General features: G+C 35.2%; 1 protein-coding gene across 5 annotated transcripts in view; it reads right to left on the minus strand.

The window, feature by feature from the left end:
* Positions 1-19578, minus strand: part of ERCC8 (ERCC excision repair 8, CSA ubiquitin ligase complex subunit) — a 47139-nt gene that overhangs the window by 8870 nt on the left and 18691 nt on the right. For 4 of the 5 annotated variants that reach the window (XM_045565845.1, XM_045565849.1, XM_045565847.1 and 1 more), the window contains 6 exons: positions 14788-14869; positions 12957-13025; positions 11748-11814; positions 8565-8665; positions 6676-6800; positions 2741-2938 (listed from right to left, as the gene is read on the minus strand). In XM_045565845.1, coding sequence (XP_045421801.1) covers positions 2741-2938; positions 6676-6800; positions 8565-8665; positions 11748-11814; positions 12957-13025; positions 14788-14869 — 642 coding nt within the window. The remainder of the gene's footprint in view (positions 1-2740; positions 2939-6675; positions 6801-8564; positions 8666-11747; positions 11815-12956; positions 13026-14787; positions 14870-19578) is intronic. The other variant, XM_045565848.1, reaches the window with a different exon arrangement.

Raw genomic sequence — 19578 nt, forward strand, 5'->3', positions numbered from 1 at the left:
AGATTAAAAAAATTAAACTATATTAGATATACATTATTAAATTTCCTAAATAAGACAAAATTTTACTGATTGCATCATAAAATCTAGACTATATGATTACATTAACTATGGATGATGTAAAGATATGCCCAGATGTTCACTGCCCTTGAATAGTTTAGTTTCCCTGAGAAGGCAAGATATATACCCAAGATAACTTGGTGAGATAAGCTTACAAGGTAATTCATGATAAGTACTAAGACATAAAGGATATTTTGTAGATGTTCAAGAGAGATTTGAAAAGGTAGCACTTAGATTTGAATGATTAACAAAGAATACCTGGAGGGTTTTGAATTAAGAAGCCTTGAAGTATTTGGGATAGATATAGGGGTGCATTTGGGGAATTAGATTTTCTTATAAAACAATCTGAAAATTTAAGTTACAAGTGTAGTGAAAAAGATTTTTTTCCTGAGACTAAGCTGACAACATGAAGCCTTACCACTTTTGAATAATTTAGTGTACATTTTATATGAACAAGGACACTCTCCTATATAATTACAATGTAACCAACAAAATCTGAGAATTTACCTTAATATATTACTACCGTCTAATTCTTAGACCCCATTCAAGTTTCACCAATTGTCCCAGTGCTGTTCTTTATAAAAATAACAAAAAGGTCCAGTTAAAAATCACATGCTTTAACTTTGTCATGTCTCTTTAGTTTTCAATCTGGAACAGTTCCTCAGTCTCTCCTTGGCTTTCTTGACTTTGACAATTTTGAAGATACACACCAGTTATTTTGTAGAATACTTCTCAAATTTGGCTTGTCATGATTCAATTTGGGTTATTCAATTTTTCTGGGAATATCACAGAAGTGATGTCCCATAACTGGGTTGTTAACTGTCATCATTTGATTAAGGTGATATATGCCAGGCTTCATCAGGAGAAAATCAATCTTTTTACCTTTGTATTTAATATTTTATGGGGTGATACTTTGAGACCATGCAAATATCTCATTCCTCATCCAATTTTTAATTTACCAATTTACTTATTTATACTAGCATGGATTCATGGATTCCTCGTTTAGTCAATGGATTGTCTATTACTATCATTATTTATTTTGATGTTGAGTATATCTTATCAAATTTTTACATTTATGATAGAATTACTATATTTTATTTTCAAATAGTGAGTTCTGTGTAGTATTTAATTTGCAAAAGTGTTCTGCCGCTAAATGGAAGCAAAAGTACTATTCTCTTTTACTTTTGAGATTTATAATTATTTTCCTTTTTAGAATCATAACGGGTGAAATGGGATAAGAGTTGAGAGCTTTCTGATGGATGTAGTGCAGTGATTAAAATCTTTCTGAGTTCATAGCATATATAGAAATGGTATTTGTCAGTAGGCAACTAGCCCCAGGTCTCTGGCTATCTCAGCTATTCTAGGGACTGATAAAAATCAATATCTTGGTATAATTTTAATCCGTTCTAGGCACACCTATTAGGAAGCTCCAACTTGGCAGGAAGCAATAATTTATAGTCAGAATATCTGAGTTAAAATCCTGGCTGTGTCTCTAAGTGACTTTGGACAAGAAAAGAGGAACAATATTCTAAGAATTTCTTTGAATAGAGAATCATGCTTTGTCAATAACTACTTGCAGATTAGAGGCAAGTCCTGTGACCTCTGGTGCTTTAGTTTTCTTCTCCCAGAAGAAACACAAGAAATATTTAACAACTGGTACATTGGGATACTGCTTAATCAGAAGAGATACTGGCCATAGAATTGGAGCAGAGTCCTGGAGGTCCCCCTTAGTTGCTGGGTTAAGATAAGATGTAAGAGTTCCCAGGGAATGGGTTAAGGCCGGAGATCAGTTGAGGGGCTTGGTGCAGCAACTGTTTACCAACCAGTAGGATATACTGAATATTTTAATAATGGATATTGCCATACTGGTGTGTACTGGCTAAAAAATCAGACCTATGTATCTTACAGCACAGTGTCAGGCACAAATTAGGTAATCAGTATTAATGAATGAATGAATAGGAGTTTCACCAGGTGATAGTTAAAGTCCCTTCAAGAGCTAATAATCTATAATTTTCATTCTGTCAGTATTTAACTTTCATGAGCTTCATTTTCCTTACCTAAAAAACAGGGAAAATACCAACTATCTTTCTATATTAGACTCATTTAAAAGAGCACATGAGGTAATTTGTGCATAATCTCTGAAAAAAAAAGCCAGTTTGCCCACTGGTGACATGAAAAAGAAGGGTCAGGATATTAAACAAACAAAAGCCATGGGTATTTAAGAAATTATGTATGTATTAACTTCAAAAGCATATCTTTGTTAGCCATTGACAGAAAATAAGGAAGAAATAAACAAAATTTTAGACACACCCCACACATAAACCAAGATGCACAAACTACATTTTGAGATTAAACACCTATACTTCATTTTTTAACCAAAAGGGTATTTGCAAGAAAGTATTTTAATTCACCAGTGATTTTCAACTGCTAAATAAATAAAGCCCATAAGCAAAAGAAAGAGACTTTATTCCAATCAAGTTGCACAGTATTATGCTGATTCATTCATATATCCTATGCCATCTAAAAATCTAGGCTGTATTATCCTCTAGTGAATAAATCCTAGCTCAAATGTGGATTAAAAGTGTAACTCTCCAGAATGAAATCACAATTTACTCTTTTATATACAACTAGTCTGGCAAACTAGCTCCCTGGCATTTTAAATTCCCTTAAGCATCATTCTTACCTGGAAATTAGACTGAAATACACAGCAGTCAACACTTTTATAATGTCCCTTAAGCATAGTTATCTGTTCTCCTGAGTAAACTGTATAAACAGCAATGGTGCTACCATATGGTACAAAAACAAATTCGGAACTGCAGCCACAGGAGACAGTGAATTTCAATCCTTTTCTACTATCATTATAAACTTTTCCATAGTTCACCTGTAGGATTAAAATCATAAAGTTATTCCTTAAATCTGAATGAAAAATGATAACAAAGACTAGTTCTTCAAATAACTGAAAATAGAACTACCATATGATTCAGTAATCCCACTACTGGGTATTTGTTCAAAGAAAAGTAAATCAGTATATCGAAGACATGCCTGCACACCCATGTTCCTCTGTGCATTATTCACAATGGCCAAGATAGAATCAACCTAAATGTTCATCAAAAGATGAATGGATGAAGAAAATGTGGTATACGTACTCAATGGAATACTATACAGCTACAAAAAATGAGGAAATCCTATCATTTGCAGCAACACTGATGAACCTGGAGGGCACTATGTTAAGTGAAATAAGTCAGACACAGAAAGACAAATACTACACGATCTCATTCATATGTAGAATCTAAAAAATTTGATCTTGTAGATGTAGTGAATAGAATGGTGGTTACCAGAGGCTGGGATGGTTCAGGGGAATAGGGATATGGGGGAGATGCTGGTCAAAGGATATATAATTACAGTTACATAGAAGGAATAAGTTCAAGAGATCTATTATACAGAATGGTGATTATAGTACGATATACTGTATTTTTGAAAAATGCAAAGAGAGTGTATGTTAAGTGTTCTTACCACAAAAATGATGACTATGTGAGATAATATATTTGTTAATTAGCTAGATTTAACCATTCTACAATGTATATATATTTCTTTTTCTTTTTTTTTTTTTGAGGCAGAGTCCCACTCTGTCACCCTGGCTAGAGTGCCATGGCGTCAGCCTAGCTCACAGCAACCTCAAACTCCTGGGCTCAAGTGATCTTCTGTCTCAGCCTCCCGAGTAGCTGGGACTACAGGCATGTACCATCATGCCTGGCTAATTTTTTTCTACATATTTTTAGTTGTCCAGCTAATTTCTTTCTATTTTTTAGTAGAGACGGGGTCTCGCTCTTGCTCAGGCTGGTTTCGAACTCCTGAGCTCAAACAATCCGCCCGCCTCAGCCTCTCAGAGTGCTAGGATTACAGCCGTGAACCACCACACCCAGCCTACAATGTATATATATTTCAAAACATCATGTTGTACATGATAAACGTATACAGTTTTATCTGTCTCAAATTTTAAAAAAGAAATTACTAAATGGGAGGACTGGAATTCGTTCTGATAGCTCTTTAAAAATTTGAAGACAGTGTGTTTTCCCTTAGATACCTTTTCTGAAATCGATGTCCCAAATTCCTTTAAGTATCTTTTGTAGGTCAGTTTCTGGGATAACCTAATCATTTTCATATGAATTACTTCGATCAAGTCCAATTTAAAATGTATTATCCATTTTCAACACACTATTCTAGATATGGGTTTACTAGCAAAAAGCCATAGGGCATGAGTATCATCTTCAAGGAGAGAAAAATGGAATAAAACCACAGTAACGATTTACATATACATTCAGTGCCATTTATATTTATCACATTAAGCTTTGACACACATGCCTGGATACTTTTCTAGAGTAATCTGTCACTTCTCTACTCAGAAGCCTTTATTGGCTTTCCATCTCACCCAGAGAAAAGCCAAAATCCTTACAAAGAACTACAAAGCCTACGTGCTCTGGCATATTCCTTCTGTTCTCATCTTCTGTTACTCTCCACAAATTCCAACACAAGAATCTCCTAGCTGTTGCTTGAGTATCTCGGGCATGCTCTCACCTCAGGGTCTTTGTACTTTTTTCCTATCTCTGTCTGGAATGCTCTCCCTCCCAAATAACTGATGGGTTACTTCTCCACTTCCTTCAGGCCAAATATCACCTTCTCAGTGACGCCTACCCTGACTACCCTATGTAAAACAGCAATACTTCCTATGCTCCTTTCTTTGCTTTGCTTTTCTTTATAGCACTGACCCAGTCTTACATATAATTTATCCATATGTCCATCTATTGATTGATTGATGCCTTTCATCCTCTCCATGGAATGTAAGCTCCATGAGGATAGACATTTCTATGTTTTGCCCACTACTGTCTAATACTGCCTGGCAAATAGGAAGTGCTCAATAAGTATTTACTAAACAAATGAATAAATTGAGAAAAGAAAGATGCAACCTGATGAGGAACATGTTACAATATGATGAATGGAAGATTCCAAATTATATTTCACCATGCTTCAATTTCAATCCTGAGACATGACAAGGAAGCATCTCTTTAAAAAAATGAGGGATTAGCAAACTCCAAAGTAATCTAGAAATAAACAATTTTGACCTTATATTATTATTAATAATGAAAGTGACAGAATATCTGAGAATTAATTATAATATTAGCTAGAAAGATGATTAAAGAAAGGACTATGATTAATATTAATACTATATAAATGCTTTAAGGGATCTGGGTATAATCATTATTATAGTAAGACTGGAATCTAGAATCAAACTCTGTTGCTTTATAGTTATGTAAAATCAGGCAAGTTACCTAATCATTTTATATCTCATTTTCCTCATGTATAAAATGGGTATCATAACAGTAACTACTGTCATAGTGTTGATATTGTGATTAAATAAGACAACATATATTCTAGCACTTACATTAAATGGTAATTATTATTAGCACAGTATCTGGCACATAAGCTCGCAATATTAGCTATTATTGTTATAACCAAATTATAAACTTTCAGTAATTTATTCTGAAAGTTACTAAACCATGGGTCCACCTGGTAATGACTGTAACATATATAAAAACAAGTACTACAAATTAATTGCCATATGAGAATCCAGTACCTTCAAAACATATTTATTCCAGTAGTAGTAAATTACTACATATTCTAGTGTTAATACTATAAAATTCATTGTGGATTTTGTTTACAAGTCATATACAGTACAGGCTGAGTATACCTTATACAAAGTGATTAAGATCAGAAGTATTTTGGATTTCAGATTTTGAAATATTTGTTTGTTTTTTTTTTTGAGACAGAGTCTCGCTGTGTTGCCTGGGCTAGAGTGAGTGCCGTGGCGTCAGCCTAGCTCACAGCAACCTCAGACTCCTGGGCTTAAGCGATCCTACTGCCTCAGCTTCCGCAGTAGCTGGGACTACAGGCATGCGCCACCATGCCTGGCTAATTTTTTCTATATATATATTTTAGTTGGCCAGATAATTTCTTTCTATTTTTAGTAGAGAAGGGGTCTCGCTCTTGCTGAGGCTGGTCTCGAACTCTTGACATCGAGCAATCCACCCTCCTCGGCCTCCCAGAGTGCTAGGATTACAGGCGTGAGCCACCGCGCCAGGCCTAATATTTGCCTTATTGGTTGAACATCTCTAACCTGAAAATCTGAAATCTGAAAAGCTCCAATGAGCATTTCCTTTGAGTATCATGTTGGTGCTCAAAAAGTTTTGGATTTTGGAGCATTTTGGATTCTTGGATTATGGATACTCCAACTTGTATAAAATTTGACTATTTAGCTTTATAACTTTGTAACAGTAGTTCTCAATCTTTTATTCTTCTCCAACATACTTGAGAGATATGGCATATTCCCACTAGGAACAGTGGCTTTGTAGAACAGTTATTCTCTACTAAGTGGGGGGAATATTGCAAGGGGTGGTGTGAGAGTGGGTTGTTGTAATAACTACGAGTTCACATAGAAAAAATTATAAAAAAGCTGTGATTTGAAGGCAAGAAATGGAGTTAAATCTATAGAAAAACATCAAGTATATGTCACAGATCCATTTCTTTAATTTATATCCAAAAATGTACTTAGAAATCTCTTACTAGTGTGTTTTCTCCATTGGAACTATTCCAGAGCCGCATTCGATTATCTGTGCCAACAGTAAGGAGGTGAAGCCCATCACTTGTAAAGCATAAGCCATTAACCTTCCCATTATGAGCAGTGTTTGCTGCAATAAAAAATACAGTTCAGTTTATCTGTTCCTGTATTCGGCATACATTTAATGTTTGATGATACAATTATTTAAACATATTAAAGGACAACTATTTGAGTTACTTAAAAAATATAAGTTGACTTCCTTCCTTCCTTCCCTTCTCCTCCCTTCCTGTCTTTCTTTCTTTTCCTTCCTCCCTCCCTCCCTTCCTTTCTCTCTCCCTCCCTCCCTCTCTCCCTCCCCCTCCTTCTTTCTTTCTTTGGAGACAGGCTCTTCCTCAGTCACTCAGGCAGCTGTGCAGTGGCCCCAACACAGCTAACTGCAACCTGAAACTCCTGTATCCAAGTAATCCTATCACAGCCTCTGGAATAGCTAGGACTCTGGGTGATTAAAATTAACCAACCCTTTCAATAATCTGAAATGATATGCTACGTAAATAAGAATCATAAAAACAGAGGAAAACAAGAAAACCAAAGGGAAAAAATTTCTGCCAAATATAATTTTTTTCCAGCAAGGAAGCTGTGCCATCAAATTCAATTAAGTGTGTAGTTTAACGTTTTCAGTATCTTTCATCCCTCTTATATAAAATAATCCAAATTTCTGATAATAATCCATTTCTAATCTAAAAATTATTCCATACACTATTAAAAATCAACAATACTAGTGTTTTCCATTAGAAAAAAACTTAACAGGGAAAGGATAACTGTTCTAGTCTCAATCAAAATTTACATCACTTTCAAAATGAACAAGTTTGCTGGGTACAGTAGCTCCCAGCACTTTGGGAGACCAAGGTGGGAGGATCACTTGATGCCAGGAGTTCAAGACCAGCCTGGGCTACAGAGTGAGACCTTGAGTCAAACAAAAACAAAATGAACAAGTTTGAGAAAGCATAGTTTTTTCTCTTTTCTTTTTTTTTTCTTTTTTGAGACAGGATCTTGCTTTGTCACCCAGGCTAGAGTGCAGGGGCATCATTGTAGCTCACTGCAACCTCAAATTCCTGGGCTCAAGTGGACCTCCGGCCTCAGCTTCCTGAGTAGGTGGGACTACAGGTATGACCCACCACACCCACCAAATTGTTTCTATTTTTGATAGATTCGGGGTCTCGCTCTTGCTCAGGCTGGTCTCAAACTGCTGACCTCAAGTGCTCCTCCTGCCTTGGCCTCCCAGAGTGCTAGGATTATAGGTGGGAGCCACCATGCCCAGCCAGAAAGCATAATTCTAAATAACTAGATTAATTTAACTGAAAAGGATTACTGATGCAATCATAAGTCTTACATATAGTTCATCCTAATATATTTCTGGTCCAGAATTTATTCTGAATCAAAATTTCTACACAGAAATTAAATTCTATTGTAAAAATGCAATTGAAGTACTTTGTCACATGGATTGCTGCTGACTTACATGTAACACAATTTTATGCTAATACAATGGCTACAAAATGTTACTATTTCAGTAATTTATTGTGGCCTCCTAAAAGGCATTGAATTTGTATAAGGTGGCCTCATTGGAGGAAATCAAAATCAGTAAAGCAAATTAATCCAGAAGTTTCTACCTTTAAAAATTTGGGGGCAAATGAAACTGCCATACATATTTGTACCTTGAAGAAAGATAACCAGTTTATGTTAATTTAGAAAGTGATTTACGGTGAATATCTTTTTAACAAAATGATAAAGTTTGTAATTTATCAATATGCATTTATTATTTAGCTTCAATTAAAAATTTTCAATGTAAAGAAAAACTAACATTGTCATATTTCTATATTAATACATTCTTCATTACCTGATTCAACAGCTTGTGATTTTTTCCCATTATGCTGATCAAGGGTAATCAAACATCCTGATGCTCTCCTCACATCCCATAATTTTACTCTACTGTCAGCACTGAGAAGAAATAAATTTCAAATTGACATATGTAGCTAGGATACTGACTGTACCCCTCACCTACCTTTCCAGTATTATGGCACACAGAGGTCTCAATATATTAGTGCAAATGTTATTTGTACATTTGGGTTGTTGTACTTTTGCCTTTTTAGCAAATATTCAATAGTTAACAATAACAAAGAGAAGTGAATAAATAGTAAAAAAAATGAGTAAGCTTTATTTTTTAGATCACAAGGACAAAATTTTGCTGCTCTTTATGTTGTTTTTAATTACATGAGCATCTTTTTTCCAAAGGACTAGATAGGCTTGTAGCTTGTTTCTAGCAAGTTTGTTACTACATCTTTTCTATTATTCAAATCCTATCAAGACAATCAAGCAGTTAACTAATTTCACTTTGCTTAAGAATCCATTTGGCATGAATTTGGTAGTTTTTTATTTTATATTAAAAAAACCTGAGAGGTGAATAATGAGGACAATATATTTCTATTTGGTTTCCTATACTTAAATCAATCTTTTCCAGATACATAAGAACCGTATTTAATGTCTATTATATACGAGACATTTATTTCCATTTTTTTTCAAGTAAGTGAAAAGAAGAAAGGCAAATCTATGCTCACAAGTCAATTTCAGCTTCTATGCTACTCCTAAAGAAAAATGCCCAGCAAACCTATGTGTCTCTCATGCTATCATGTCCTTATAAAGATCTCAATAATATTCTAATCCATTGAGTTTATCCATGACATTTTAATAAGACAGAGTATTATATCACATTTTATAATCCTATTTTTCATTTATGAGTCACAGAATTTATTGCTTTCTATAATCTTGATTCTTTTTACAGGTTAACATCAAACCAAGCCAACTGGAATACTCAGCAAAAAGCTAGCATTTCCCATTCCTAGGTTGCCTTTCTTTCTTTCTAGCTGAGGAAAATGTCTGCAATGAAATAAATGTGAGGATTTAAGTTTCTTCTGAAACAGATTAGATTTGAACATAACCAACTCTTAATGCTTATTACTAGGTCCATTCTGGAACTGATTCAAATTCCTGGGTGTACTTTGAGAATTGAAAGCCTCTTAGCTTTCCCCTGAACTCAGGAAAACAAAGTTAAATATGAACAATGTAAATCTACCCTAATATGGACCGACAACCAGCATCTAATGCCTCGCTTTCATACCTCTTTAGCTAGCCAGTCTTGTTATGACTGTACTCTAGACCTTGCTATCCTTCAGAATTCATAAATTTCAACATCACATTCTGCAAATTATTAACAGAAGTTCTTTGGGGACTAAACTGTGACAGAGAGGGTGGACTGGCAGCTTAAAAAAAATCCAGACACAGAACTTCATAAAACTAATATGAATCACTTTTGTAATAATTCTTCTATTAAAATCTTTATTAAAATGTTTATATAAGAATCTTTGACTACTACTTCCTATCCCTTCAGTTTTTAAATTTTCTTACTCTGACACTTCTACCTCATTAGGTTCTTCCTTCCTCCTACAAGCCTTTTTGTGATTTTATTTCCTTCCTATTACTCATGACTTCAACAATTTTCAGACACTAGGGTAAACAATAAAAATTGTTAAATCTGTGTCATTTAATGTTTTGATTTCTGTGGCTTAGTTCAGCAGTGGTCTACAGCTTCAACTGAGCACAAATGCCCAGCAATCCTATGTGCCCCAGCAATCCTATGTGCTCATTCAATCTGTTATTCCAGATCTTTACTATCTTCCCTCAAAATTGTATACCCATTCCTGTATTTTCAACAGATGATATCAAGTCCACTAAAAACCAACAGAACCATTAGGTGTGCATTTCTTGAGCTTCTCTGCCAAAGTTACAAACTTAACTATACTCACTTTCACCATTTCCCCTTTCCATTTAGTCTTCCATTGCCCTTCATGTGTCAAATCAAGTGAACCCTCAGCCCCCTCAATCTAGACCCTTGATACTATGCTCTCCTGTCTATTCAAAGTCCTAATGCACTAATTATTCCCTCTTGTTCTTATTTTCACCTATTTCTCTCCCCTGGTACTTTCTCCCCAGTATATAAATATACAGTACTCTTCCAACTCCAACAAACAAACAAAACCTTCCAAATCTTTTGATCCTCAGAGTTAAATGCTTCTGCTTTCTTTTCCTATATCATACCCACCAAAGATATACCCTATATTAAAACATTTTTCAGGATGTCCTGTAATCACTGATTTTTCTGACTCCATTCCTCATTAAACTGTTAGCTTCTTTTTTTTTTTTTTTTTGAGACAGAGTCTCGCTTTGTTGCCTGGGCTAGAGTGAGTGCCGTGGCGTCAGCCTAGCTCACAGCAACCTCAAACTCCTGGGCTTAAACGATCCTACTGCCTCAGCCTCCCGAGTAGCTGGGACTACAGACACGCGCCACCATGCCCGGCTAATTTTTTCTATATATATATTTTAGTTGGCCAGATAATTTCTTTCTATTTTTAGTAGAGATGGGTCTCACTCTTGCTCAGGCTGGTCTCGAACTCCTGAGCTCAAACAATCCGCCGACCTCGGCCTCCCAGAGTGCTAGGATTACAGGCGTGAGCCACCGCGCACGGCCTAAACTGTTAGCTTCTTAGCCTTGGGTGCCTCTGTGTTCTTAGCATAGTGCTTGGCACATGTAGGCAGTCATTAAATATTAGCAAATTGCATCAGTGAATGGATGTGCTATATCAGATTCAAAATAATTCTAGGTTACAGAAAATGAATAAAAATGCCACTATTTTTAAATTAACACAGTGCTATCCTTTTGTGCACAAAAATGACACGACAGGGTTGTCTCACTAGAGGTGCTTGTAGATCTGCATTATTACATGGATTCTCATGTTTTCCTTTTGCTCCAAAAGGTGAACACCTTCAAGATGGATAGTTAGAATTAAGACTATGATGTAAAGGAGGAAGATTTATATTGGTGATATAAACAAAAATCTCTAATTCAATATTTCATTTTAAGTGGCTAATAACTAAATATGCAAAATATATACCTTACATAAATGTAGTCTTTTCAAAATGCTTATTAATTATTAATAACTTCAAAACCAAATAAGTTAAATTTTACCTTGCAGTTGCCAAGATATAATCATAACGTGGTGACCAAGAAACTGCCAATATTTCTTGTCTGTGACCTGCAAATACAACTGTATGAAAAGTCTTGCAAAATGTTTGAAAAATCAAAAGTTAAAGTGCCAGTAATTTGACCTGACTCTGAAGAAAGTGAGACTAAATATTAAAAGTGGATTAATATCATTTTTCACATTTATAATAATCTATGTTTAAATGCTAATGTGAAGACTATGGGGGTATTTCCAACACATGGTATTTCATTTTAAAAGAACTGGTTTTGCTTCGGAAAGAACAGTCAGAAGAAGCGAGTCCTTTTAAGTACGGTTCTGTTAGCCTATGCCAGTCAATCCACATAATTCAAGCTCAATTACTTATCGCTACATCAAAAAGCCACTACAATAAAACGTACAAGATAAACATTTTAAAGAATACAAATGCTTTCTAACTTCTCATAAAGTTATATAACAGAAAAATTACTTTAATTCATGATTGTAAGAAAGCATTTGTATAAAATTTTTTTTCTAAAAAGCATAGGTGACAAGTTCATAGGGTAAGTGACTTCAACATTTTATTTCACTTTTACCTTACTGAACTATTTAAATCAGACATTTTCATTTGTCCAGTTTATATTAATAGAAATTAATAATAATGTAAAAAATGCTACCCATCTCACCAAACTTTTTAATTATATTTGTTTATTAGAGATGAATAAAAATGTGTATTTCTAAATTACATTTCATCTTTTCATTGTTTAGCATTAGACAATCTAATACTGATAATAGTAAAAATAAATTAATATATTTTTGCAAAACAAAGTATTAGTTCAACATCTTTTTTAATGTATTTTTACTGAAAATGCACCTAAACATTAAGAGCAATGTTTACTCATTTGTCGGAACATTAAACAATGCACGAGACATTAGTAGTTTATTTTTAAAAATGTAGAAATAACACAGGATTTCAGTTAGATCTTCTATTTTCTACATCCTTTGAGCTTCCCCATGACCATTGTTCATGTAAATGTCTCCTCAATAGTTCAGTTTTATAAGAATAATGCACAGAAGGATCTTTATTTCCCTGTTGACTTTTAACAACTAGCACAAAATACATCAGTCATGTCCCTTACAAAGAATACACTGTTAGTAATGTTTCTTTTTATTGAATGGTTTACTCAAAGTAGTTGTTGTTTGAAATAAAAAAATACCCTGTAGAATGTGAGAACAGGATCCAGACTTTAAGTCACAAAGTTGTACTTTGGGTCCTCTAGTACCAACTGTAAAAACAAAAATAAATATGGTTTAAGATAACTTTATTATAAATCATCATCAAAAAGGAAATAAAACATTATCATTAAGAATCATAACATTTTCACTGTATCCATGCAGAGATATAAAAATGTATACCAAAAATATATTTCAAATCATTTTAAATGTTTATAATTGGAAAAATTATTTTAATTATAGTTACACTTTAGTAGTAAGGGAACTCTATTATTGTAATATTTTTTATTTTGAAATAATTATGTATTTGTAAGAAGTTGGAAACCTACTACAGAGAGGCCTGTGTACCCTTCAGCCAGGTTCCCTCAATGATTATATGTTAGGTAACTAAAGTATAATATCAAAACCAGGAAATTCATATGGGTAAATGTATGTGCATAGTTCTATGCCATTTTATCACATCAAATCATTTTATTTTAATAGCTTAGTTTTTCCAAGTTAATGACTTACTTCCAATTACTAGTAACAGATTCACAGAAACTCTGGACATAGACTGAGTGGACTTCAAAGACAACTCAGTGCCTAGCTCTTCTTTACAGATAAAGCAGCTGACTCGTGTCCAGAGGTGAAGAGATTCATGCAGTGTCATAGAAATAACGGAGGCCGGGCACGGTGGCTCATGCCTGTAATCCTAGCACTCTGGGAAGCCGAGGCGGGTGGATCGCTCGAGGTCAGGAGTTCGAGACCAGCCTGAGCAAGAGCAAGACCCCGTCTCTACTAAAAATAGAGAGAAATTATCTGGTCAACTAAAAATATATATAGAAAAAATTAGCCAGGCATGGTGGCACATGCCTGTAGTCCCAGCTACTTGGGAGGCTGAGGCAGAAGGATTGCTTAAGCCCAGGAGTTTGAGGTTGCTGTGAGCTAGGCTGATGCCACGGCACTCTAGCCCAGGCAACAGAGCGAGACTCTGTCTCAGAAAAACAAACAAACAAACAAACAAAAAAAAAACCAAAGAAATAATGGACTCACAGGGACTAGATACCTGATATCAGAAAATCATTTTTTCTTCTTTATGTATGAAAATTTTTGTTGTAGGTGTTCTCATGTAAACGGATGTTTAATTTGAATCACAATCTTTTTTTTTTTTTGAGACAGAGTCTCACTCTGTTGACCAGGCTAGAGTGCTGTGGTGTCAGCCTAGCTCACAGCAACCTCAAACTCCTGGGCTCAAGTGATCCTTCTGTCTCAGCCTCTCGAGTAGCTGGAACTACAGGCATGTGCCACCATGCCCAGCTAATTTTTTCTATATATTTTTAGCTGTTCAGCTAATTTCTTTCTATTTTTTAGTAGAGACGGGATCTCACTCTTGCTCAGGCTGGTCTCGAACTCCTGACCTCAAGCAATCCTCCCGCCTTGGCCTCCCAGGGTGCTAGGATTACAGGTGTGAACCACCGGGCCCGGCCTGAATCACAATCTTAAATAGGAGGAAATAATTTCCTGTTTTATTGTGTTGAATTGGAAAAGTTGCCAAATTTTGTTTATGTAAAATCTTTGAAACTTTGATGGTTTAAAAATGACTTCTTTGGGAACAGAAATATGCTCTTAACCTTTGCATCCTAGCCACTGGCAGAGTGCTTGACTTGCACATATCTGTTGAAATAAATACTAATAGTGGCATATACTTGTTTTTGCTTCTTTTGTTAAAGAATTGTGATCTTTATCTGTGTTAAAATGTCTACATCAAAGCTAATGAGATATAAAAAGGCAGAAACTTTTCAGTATGTTAAAAGGCATAAGAATACACATACAAACCTGCTACCAAACAGTGCTTGGTGGCGACTGGAGACATATGATGACTATAAACTGTTTCCTCAAAAGTAAATACATCTGCAGTCTGATAACCAAAAGACATTTAAAAAGTGTAAGTTCTGGTTATAAAAACAAAGCAATACATTTTCTATTTACTTTTCCCCATATTTTTAGCAATTTTTAAGTTGACTGTTAGCAATTTAACAAATTCCTATGTTTAATAGGAATCTGATACCCCCCAAAACCCTGATAATTTCAAATCCTATGTTATTTATAACATTCTTCTCCCTTCAGTGAGAAAAAATAGTTTTTCCCTAATAAATCCCAGAAATTAAGAAAAGACAGCCATCTGATTCACCATTTTCCTCTCCATTCCACTCTGGGAGGCTTCAGCACCTACCTGGATGTTCTAGCCAGGACTCAACATCTCAGTTACATACCTCAGCTACTACACCCAGGACACAGCACCTAGAATTGATCCTCTTTTAAAATCATACATTTCCATATTCTATGACCACAAACTTCTATCATTTTCAGCCTTTTTTTCCAACTATTCTCAAGAAGTCCGAGTAAACCCCAGAACCCCATCCCCATCAGTTTCTTCTGTCCACTTCTTTTCCTTTGCAGCTTGGATTCCAAGATCTAATACTGAGATCAACTGCCAGTATCTTCAACTTCTTTGCCATTATCCTTCCACTTGTCAAGACCTCAACCCTGGCTGACTCCAGATGTCTGCCTTCTCTGCACTTATACCCAGATTGATCTATACCAGGAGTTAGTAAACCTTTTCTGTAAAGAGTCAGATGGTGAATGTTTTAGGCTTTTGAGACCAACTACTACTCATTTTTGCCACTGAAATGTCAAAGTAGTCACAGACAGCAAATGAGTATGTCTGTGTTCAAACAACACTTTTCAAAAACAGGTCATGAGCCAGACTTGTCCACAGCCCAGACTTATCCAATCCCTGCTCTACCTAGTTAAATAGGGCAGACTGGTGTCACTATAAAAGATCATTCATTTCATCTGGGTTTTTGGTAATGACTTTCAGTCCTACTATATTTCACTCATCTTCTCTGCAATATTCTGCAGCTATTTCAAACCTTTTCCACTCTCCATAAACATCTCCACCCAGTCACAACAGGTGATCTGATCTTTTATTTCAAAGAGAAAACAGGGGTCATTCAATTAGAATTCCCTTAATGTCTTACCAACAGACCTACAAACACATTTGCTTCCACTTACCCTTTTTCCTTCTTTACTCCTGTTATTATGGAAAAATGATCCCTCCTCATTTTAAAGGTAATTCCTCTACTTGTGTTCAGATCCCCTTCAGCACTGTCAGAAATCTTACCCTTTAGATTATGTCCTGGGTATTTGTAACTTCTCTCCCTACTGGCTCATTCCCAACAGCACTGAAAGTTCAGGGTTCTTTCATCTTAACAGCATCCCCTTCCTAAGACATAAAAACAAAAAGGCTTTTCACCCTACATCTTCCCTAGGTAATCTTCTTTTCTCCTGTTCAAATCCAAATTGCTATCTTTAATTCTTTATTTCTCATGTATTTCTCAACTTACTGCAATTTTATTTTTAATTCCACTACTCTAATTCATACTTCTCTTTCAAGGTCACGGATAATCTCCTTACCTTATTTGTCAGTAATATTCAACACATATTACTTAAAACAATCTCTATCATGGCTTCCATTATATCATACACTCCTGATTTTCCTCTTACTCCTTTTCATTGTCTTTTGTGAGATTTGTTGTTCCCTTTCTTGTCCTATTAATTTTTGTCTTCCTCTGCGTTTTGTTCTATAGATTCTTCTCTCCAACTGCCATCTACATGTTCCAGGTTGAGTATCCTTTATCGGAAATGTTTGGGACCACAAGTGTTTCAGATTTCAGATTTTTTTTTTTTTTTAAGATTTGGGAACATTTACATTCTATTTACTGGTTGAGCATCTCAAATTTGGAAATCTGAAATCCAAAATGTTCCAATGAGCATTTCCTTTTCAGCACTAAAAAAGTTGCGTATTTTGAGGGATTTTCGATTTTGGATTTTCAGATTAGGGATACTCAATCTCCAGTGAAGCACTCCAGTGAAGCACAAATCAGTATTTTCAGTGTAGAACTCACTCCTGAATTCCAGATATGTATAGCTCAATTCCTGGATTATCTCCATTTGGATTTCTTGTAAACCCCTCAAATGTAACAAATCTAAAATTGAACTCATCACTCATTCCCTTTCCGTACCTTAGTAAACAACAGTATGATCCACCCAATTCCCAAGCCTGAGAACCTGAAGTACTTTTTTTTTTTTTAAAGAATGGCTTTGTTGAGATGTAAGTCACAAACCATACAATTCACCCGTTTAAAGCGTGCACTTAAACGGCTTTTAGTGTATCCATAGAGTTCTGCAAAATCACCACAATAAATTTTTGAACATTTTCATCACCGCAAAAGAAGCCCCATAACCACTAGTGGTTCCTCCCCATTTCTCCCGACCCTCTGGCCTAGGCAAGCACTAATCAATTTTGTCTTGACATTTCCTATAAATGGAATTATACATTATGTTGTTTTTTGTAGTTTTTCATTTAGCTTGTTTTCAATGTCATCGATGTGGTGGCTTATGCCTGTAATCCTAGCACTTTGGGAGGCCAAGGCAGGAGGATCACTTGAGCCCAGGAGTTTGAGGCTGTAGTGAGCTATGATTGTGCCACTGCACTCTAGCATGGATGACAGAGTGAGACCCTGTTTTAAAAAACAAAACAAACAAAAAATAATTCCTGGATACTGACATCAGGATTTTCTGAATAATATTCCATATGCAAAATTTTAAGAAAACTCAGAATGAGAGAAAAGTTGCTCTCCACCTTAAAGTTTAATAGAAAAGACTCCAGAGTAGATATTTCTCTAAATCATACCATATGTTCAACATAAAACACGTTAATGAAAAACTTAGATGAAGTAAAGATATGATAGGTATGTAATATGTACATTAATAGGAAAAATCAGTGATGGGGTAGAAAATGGGGAGAGGGGCATTTTGTCCCTTCCTTATTTTCTTTATACCTGGCAGATGCACAATAAACTATTTCTTGCTGAATCTTTTCAAAGTTCTTATTAATGAAATGTTCTGTCATACTTTTACTTCAGATAGAACTATAGACTCATGGAATACTATTCTCAGTTAGCAAAACATTTATGTTCTAAAGAAAATTTAAATTCAAAATGTCTTTTGTTAGGGGTTTAAAATAAGTCAATATTAAGGAATGAAAATTCAAATGTATGGCTTATTGATTTTTAAACCACGCTTTTAACTGTAGTATAACATACAGAAAAGTACACAAATTATAAGTGTGTAGCTCAATGAATTTTCACAAAGTGAACATATCCATGTAACCATCACCTGTATTATAAAATAGAACATCAGAAACATCCCAGAAGGTCCCCTAGAATGCTTTCAGTTACAACCCCTGGCAATAAAGATAACCACCACGTAGATCTCTATCACCCTGGATTACTTTTGCCTATTTTTGAACCTCCTATGAAAGGAATCATATATTAGGCACTCTTATATGTCTACTACGTCTAATGTTATGTTTGTAAGATTCATACATTTTGTTGCATAAATGAGTAAATCTTCCCTTATCTTTGTTGAGATAGTATTCCAATGTAAAATTTGCCAGACTTCATTAAACTGTTAATGAATGTTTTGGTTGTTTATAGTTTTTGTCAGGAGTTTTTAGTAGTCTAGATGTGCAGTCATGGCGAGGGAAGTAGAAAAGACGAGTATGAAAGTGCTTAAAGGAAGAATTGCTAAGATTTTATGACTAAATGGCTATTAGGACTGATCAAGTTCAGTTTGGAATATGTTAAGTTTGAAGGGATGACACTACATTTAAACAGAAAGAAATATGGGAGACAAGTAGAAAAATATGGGAGTAGGGCTCAGAGAAAACTAGCACTAGAAATTAAAAAAAAAAAAATTTTTTTTTTTGAGACAAGAGTCTCACTCTGTTGCCCGGGCTGTAGCCTAGCTCACAGCAACCTTAAACTCCTGGACTCAGCGATTCTCCTGCCTCAGCCTCCCAAGTAGCTGGGACTACAGGCATGCACCACCATGCCTGGTTATTTTTTTTTCTATTTTTAGTTGCCCGGCTCATTTTTTTGCTATTTTTCGTAGAGATGGGGGTCTCACTCTTGCTTAGGCTGGTCTCAAACTCCTGCCCTCATGTGATCCTCCCGCCTCGGCCTCCCAGAGTGGTAAGACTATAGGCATGAGCCACTGTGCCCAGCCCTTAGAAATTTAAATTTGATCAAATATCATAAAAACTATTATCCACTGCCTACCTTTACCAGGCTATAATATTAATAACTTTTTCCATTTAAGTTTTTAGATCAATAGGAGATAAATCCAATTTTCTACCTTACATCACTAGACCAGTTTTCAAAAAGGGATAATATTAATAGCTAACATTTTTTGAGCATTTACTATACGCTAGACACTGTACTAGGTACTTTACATATATCGGCTCATTTATCCCTCAAGAACATTTTATAAGGTACAATCATTATCCCAATTTACAGATAAGGAAACTGAGATACAGAAGTTTGGACATTTATCCAATGTTATACTGCTAGTCAGCAGCAGAGCTAGGACATGAACTCAAGCAGTCTAGCTCTTCTTAACTACTATACTGCTTTCACATCTCACATATATGATACCTTAGCAAATAATCACACTAAAATGGTTTAGGATTAAATTTTCCTTCATCCTACACTTTGGAAAGGT

Source organism: Lemur catta, chromosome 12 (genome assembly GCF_020740605.2).
Source record: "Lemur catta isolate mLemCat1 chromosome 12, mLemCat1.pri, whole genome shotgun sequence".
In the NCBI taxonomy this organism is placed as follows: domain Eukaryota; kingdom Metazoa; phylum Chordata; class Mammalia; order Primates; family Lemuridae; genus Lemur; species Lemur catta.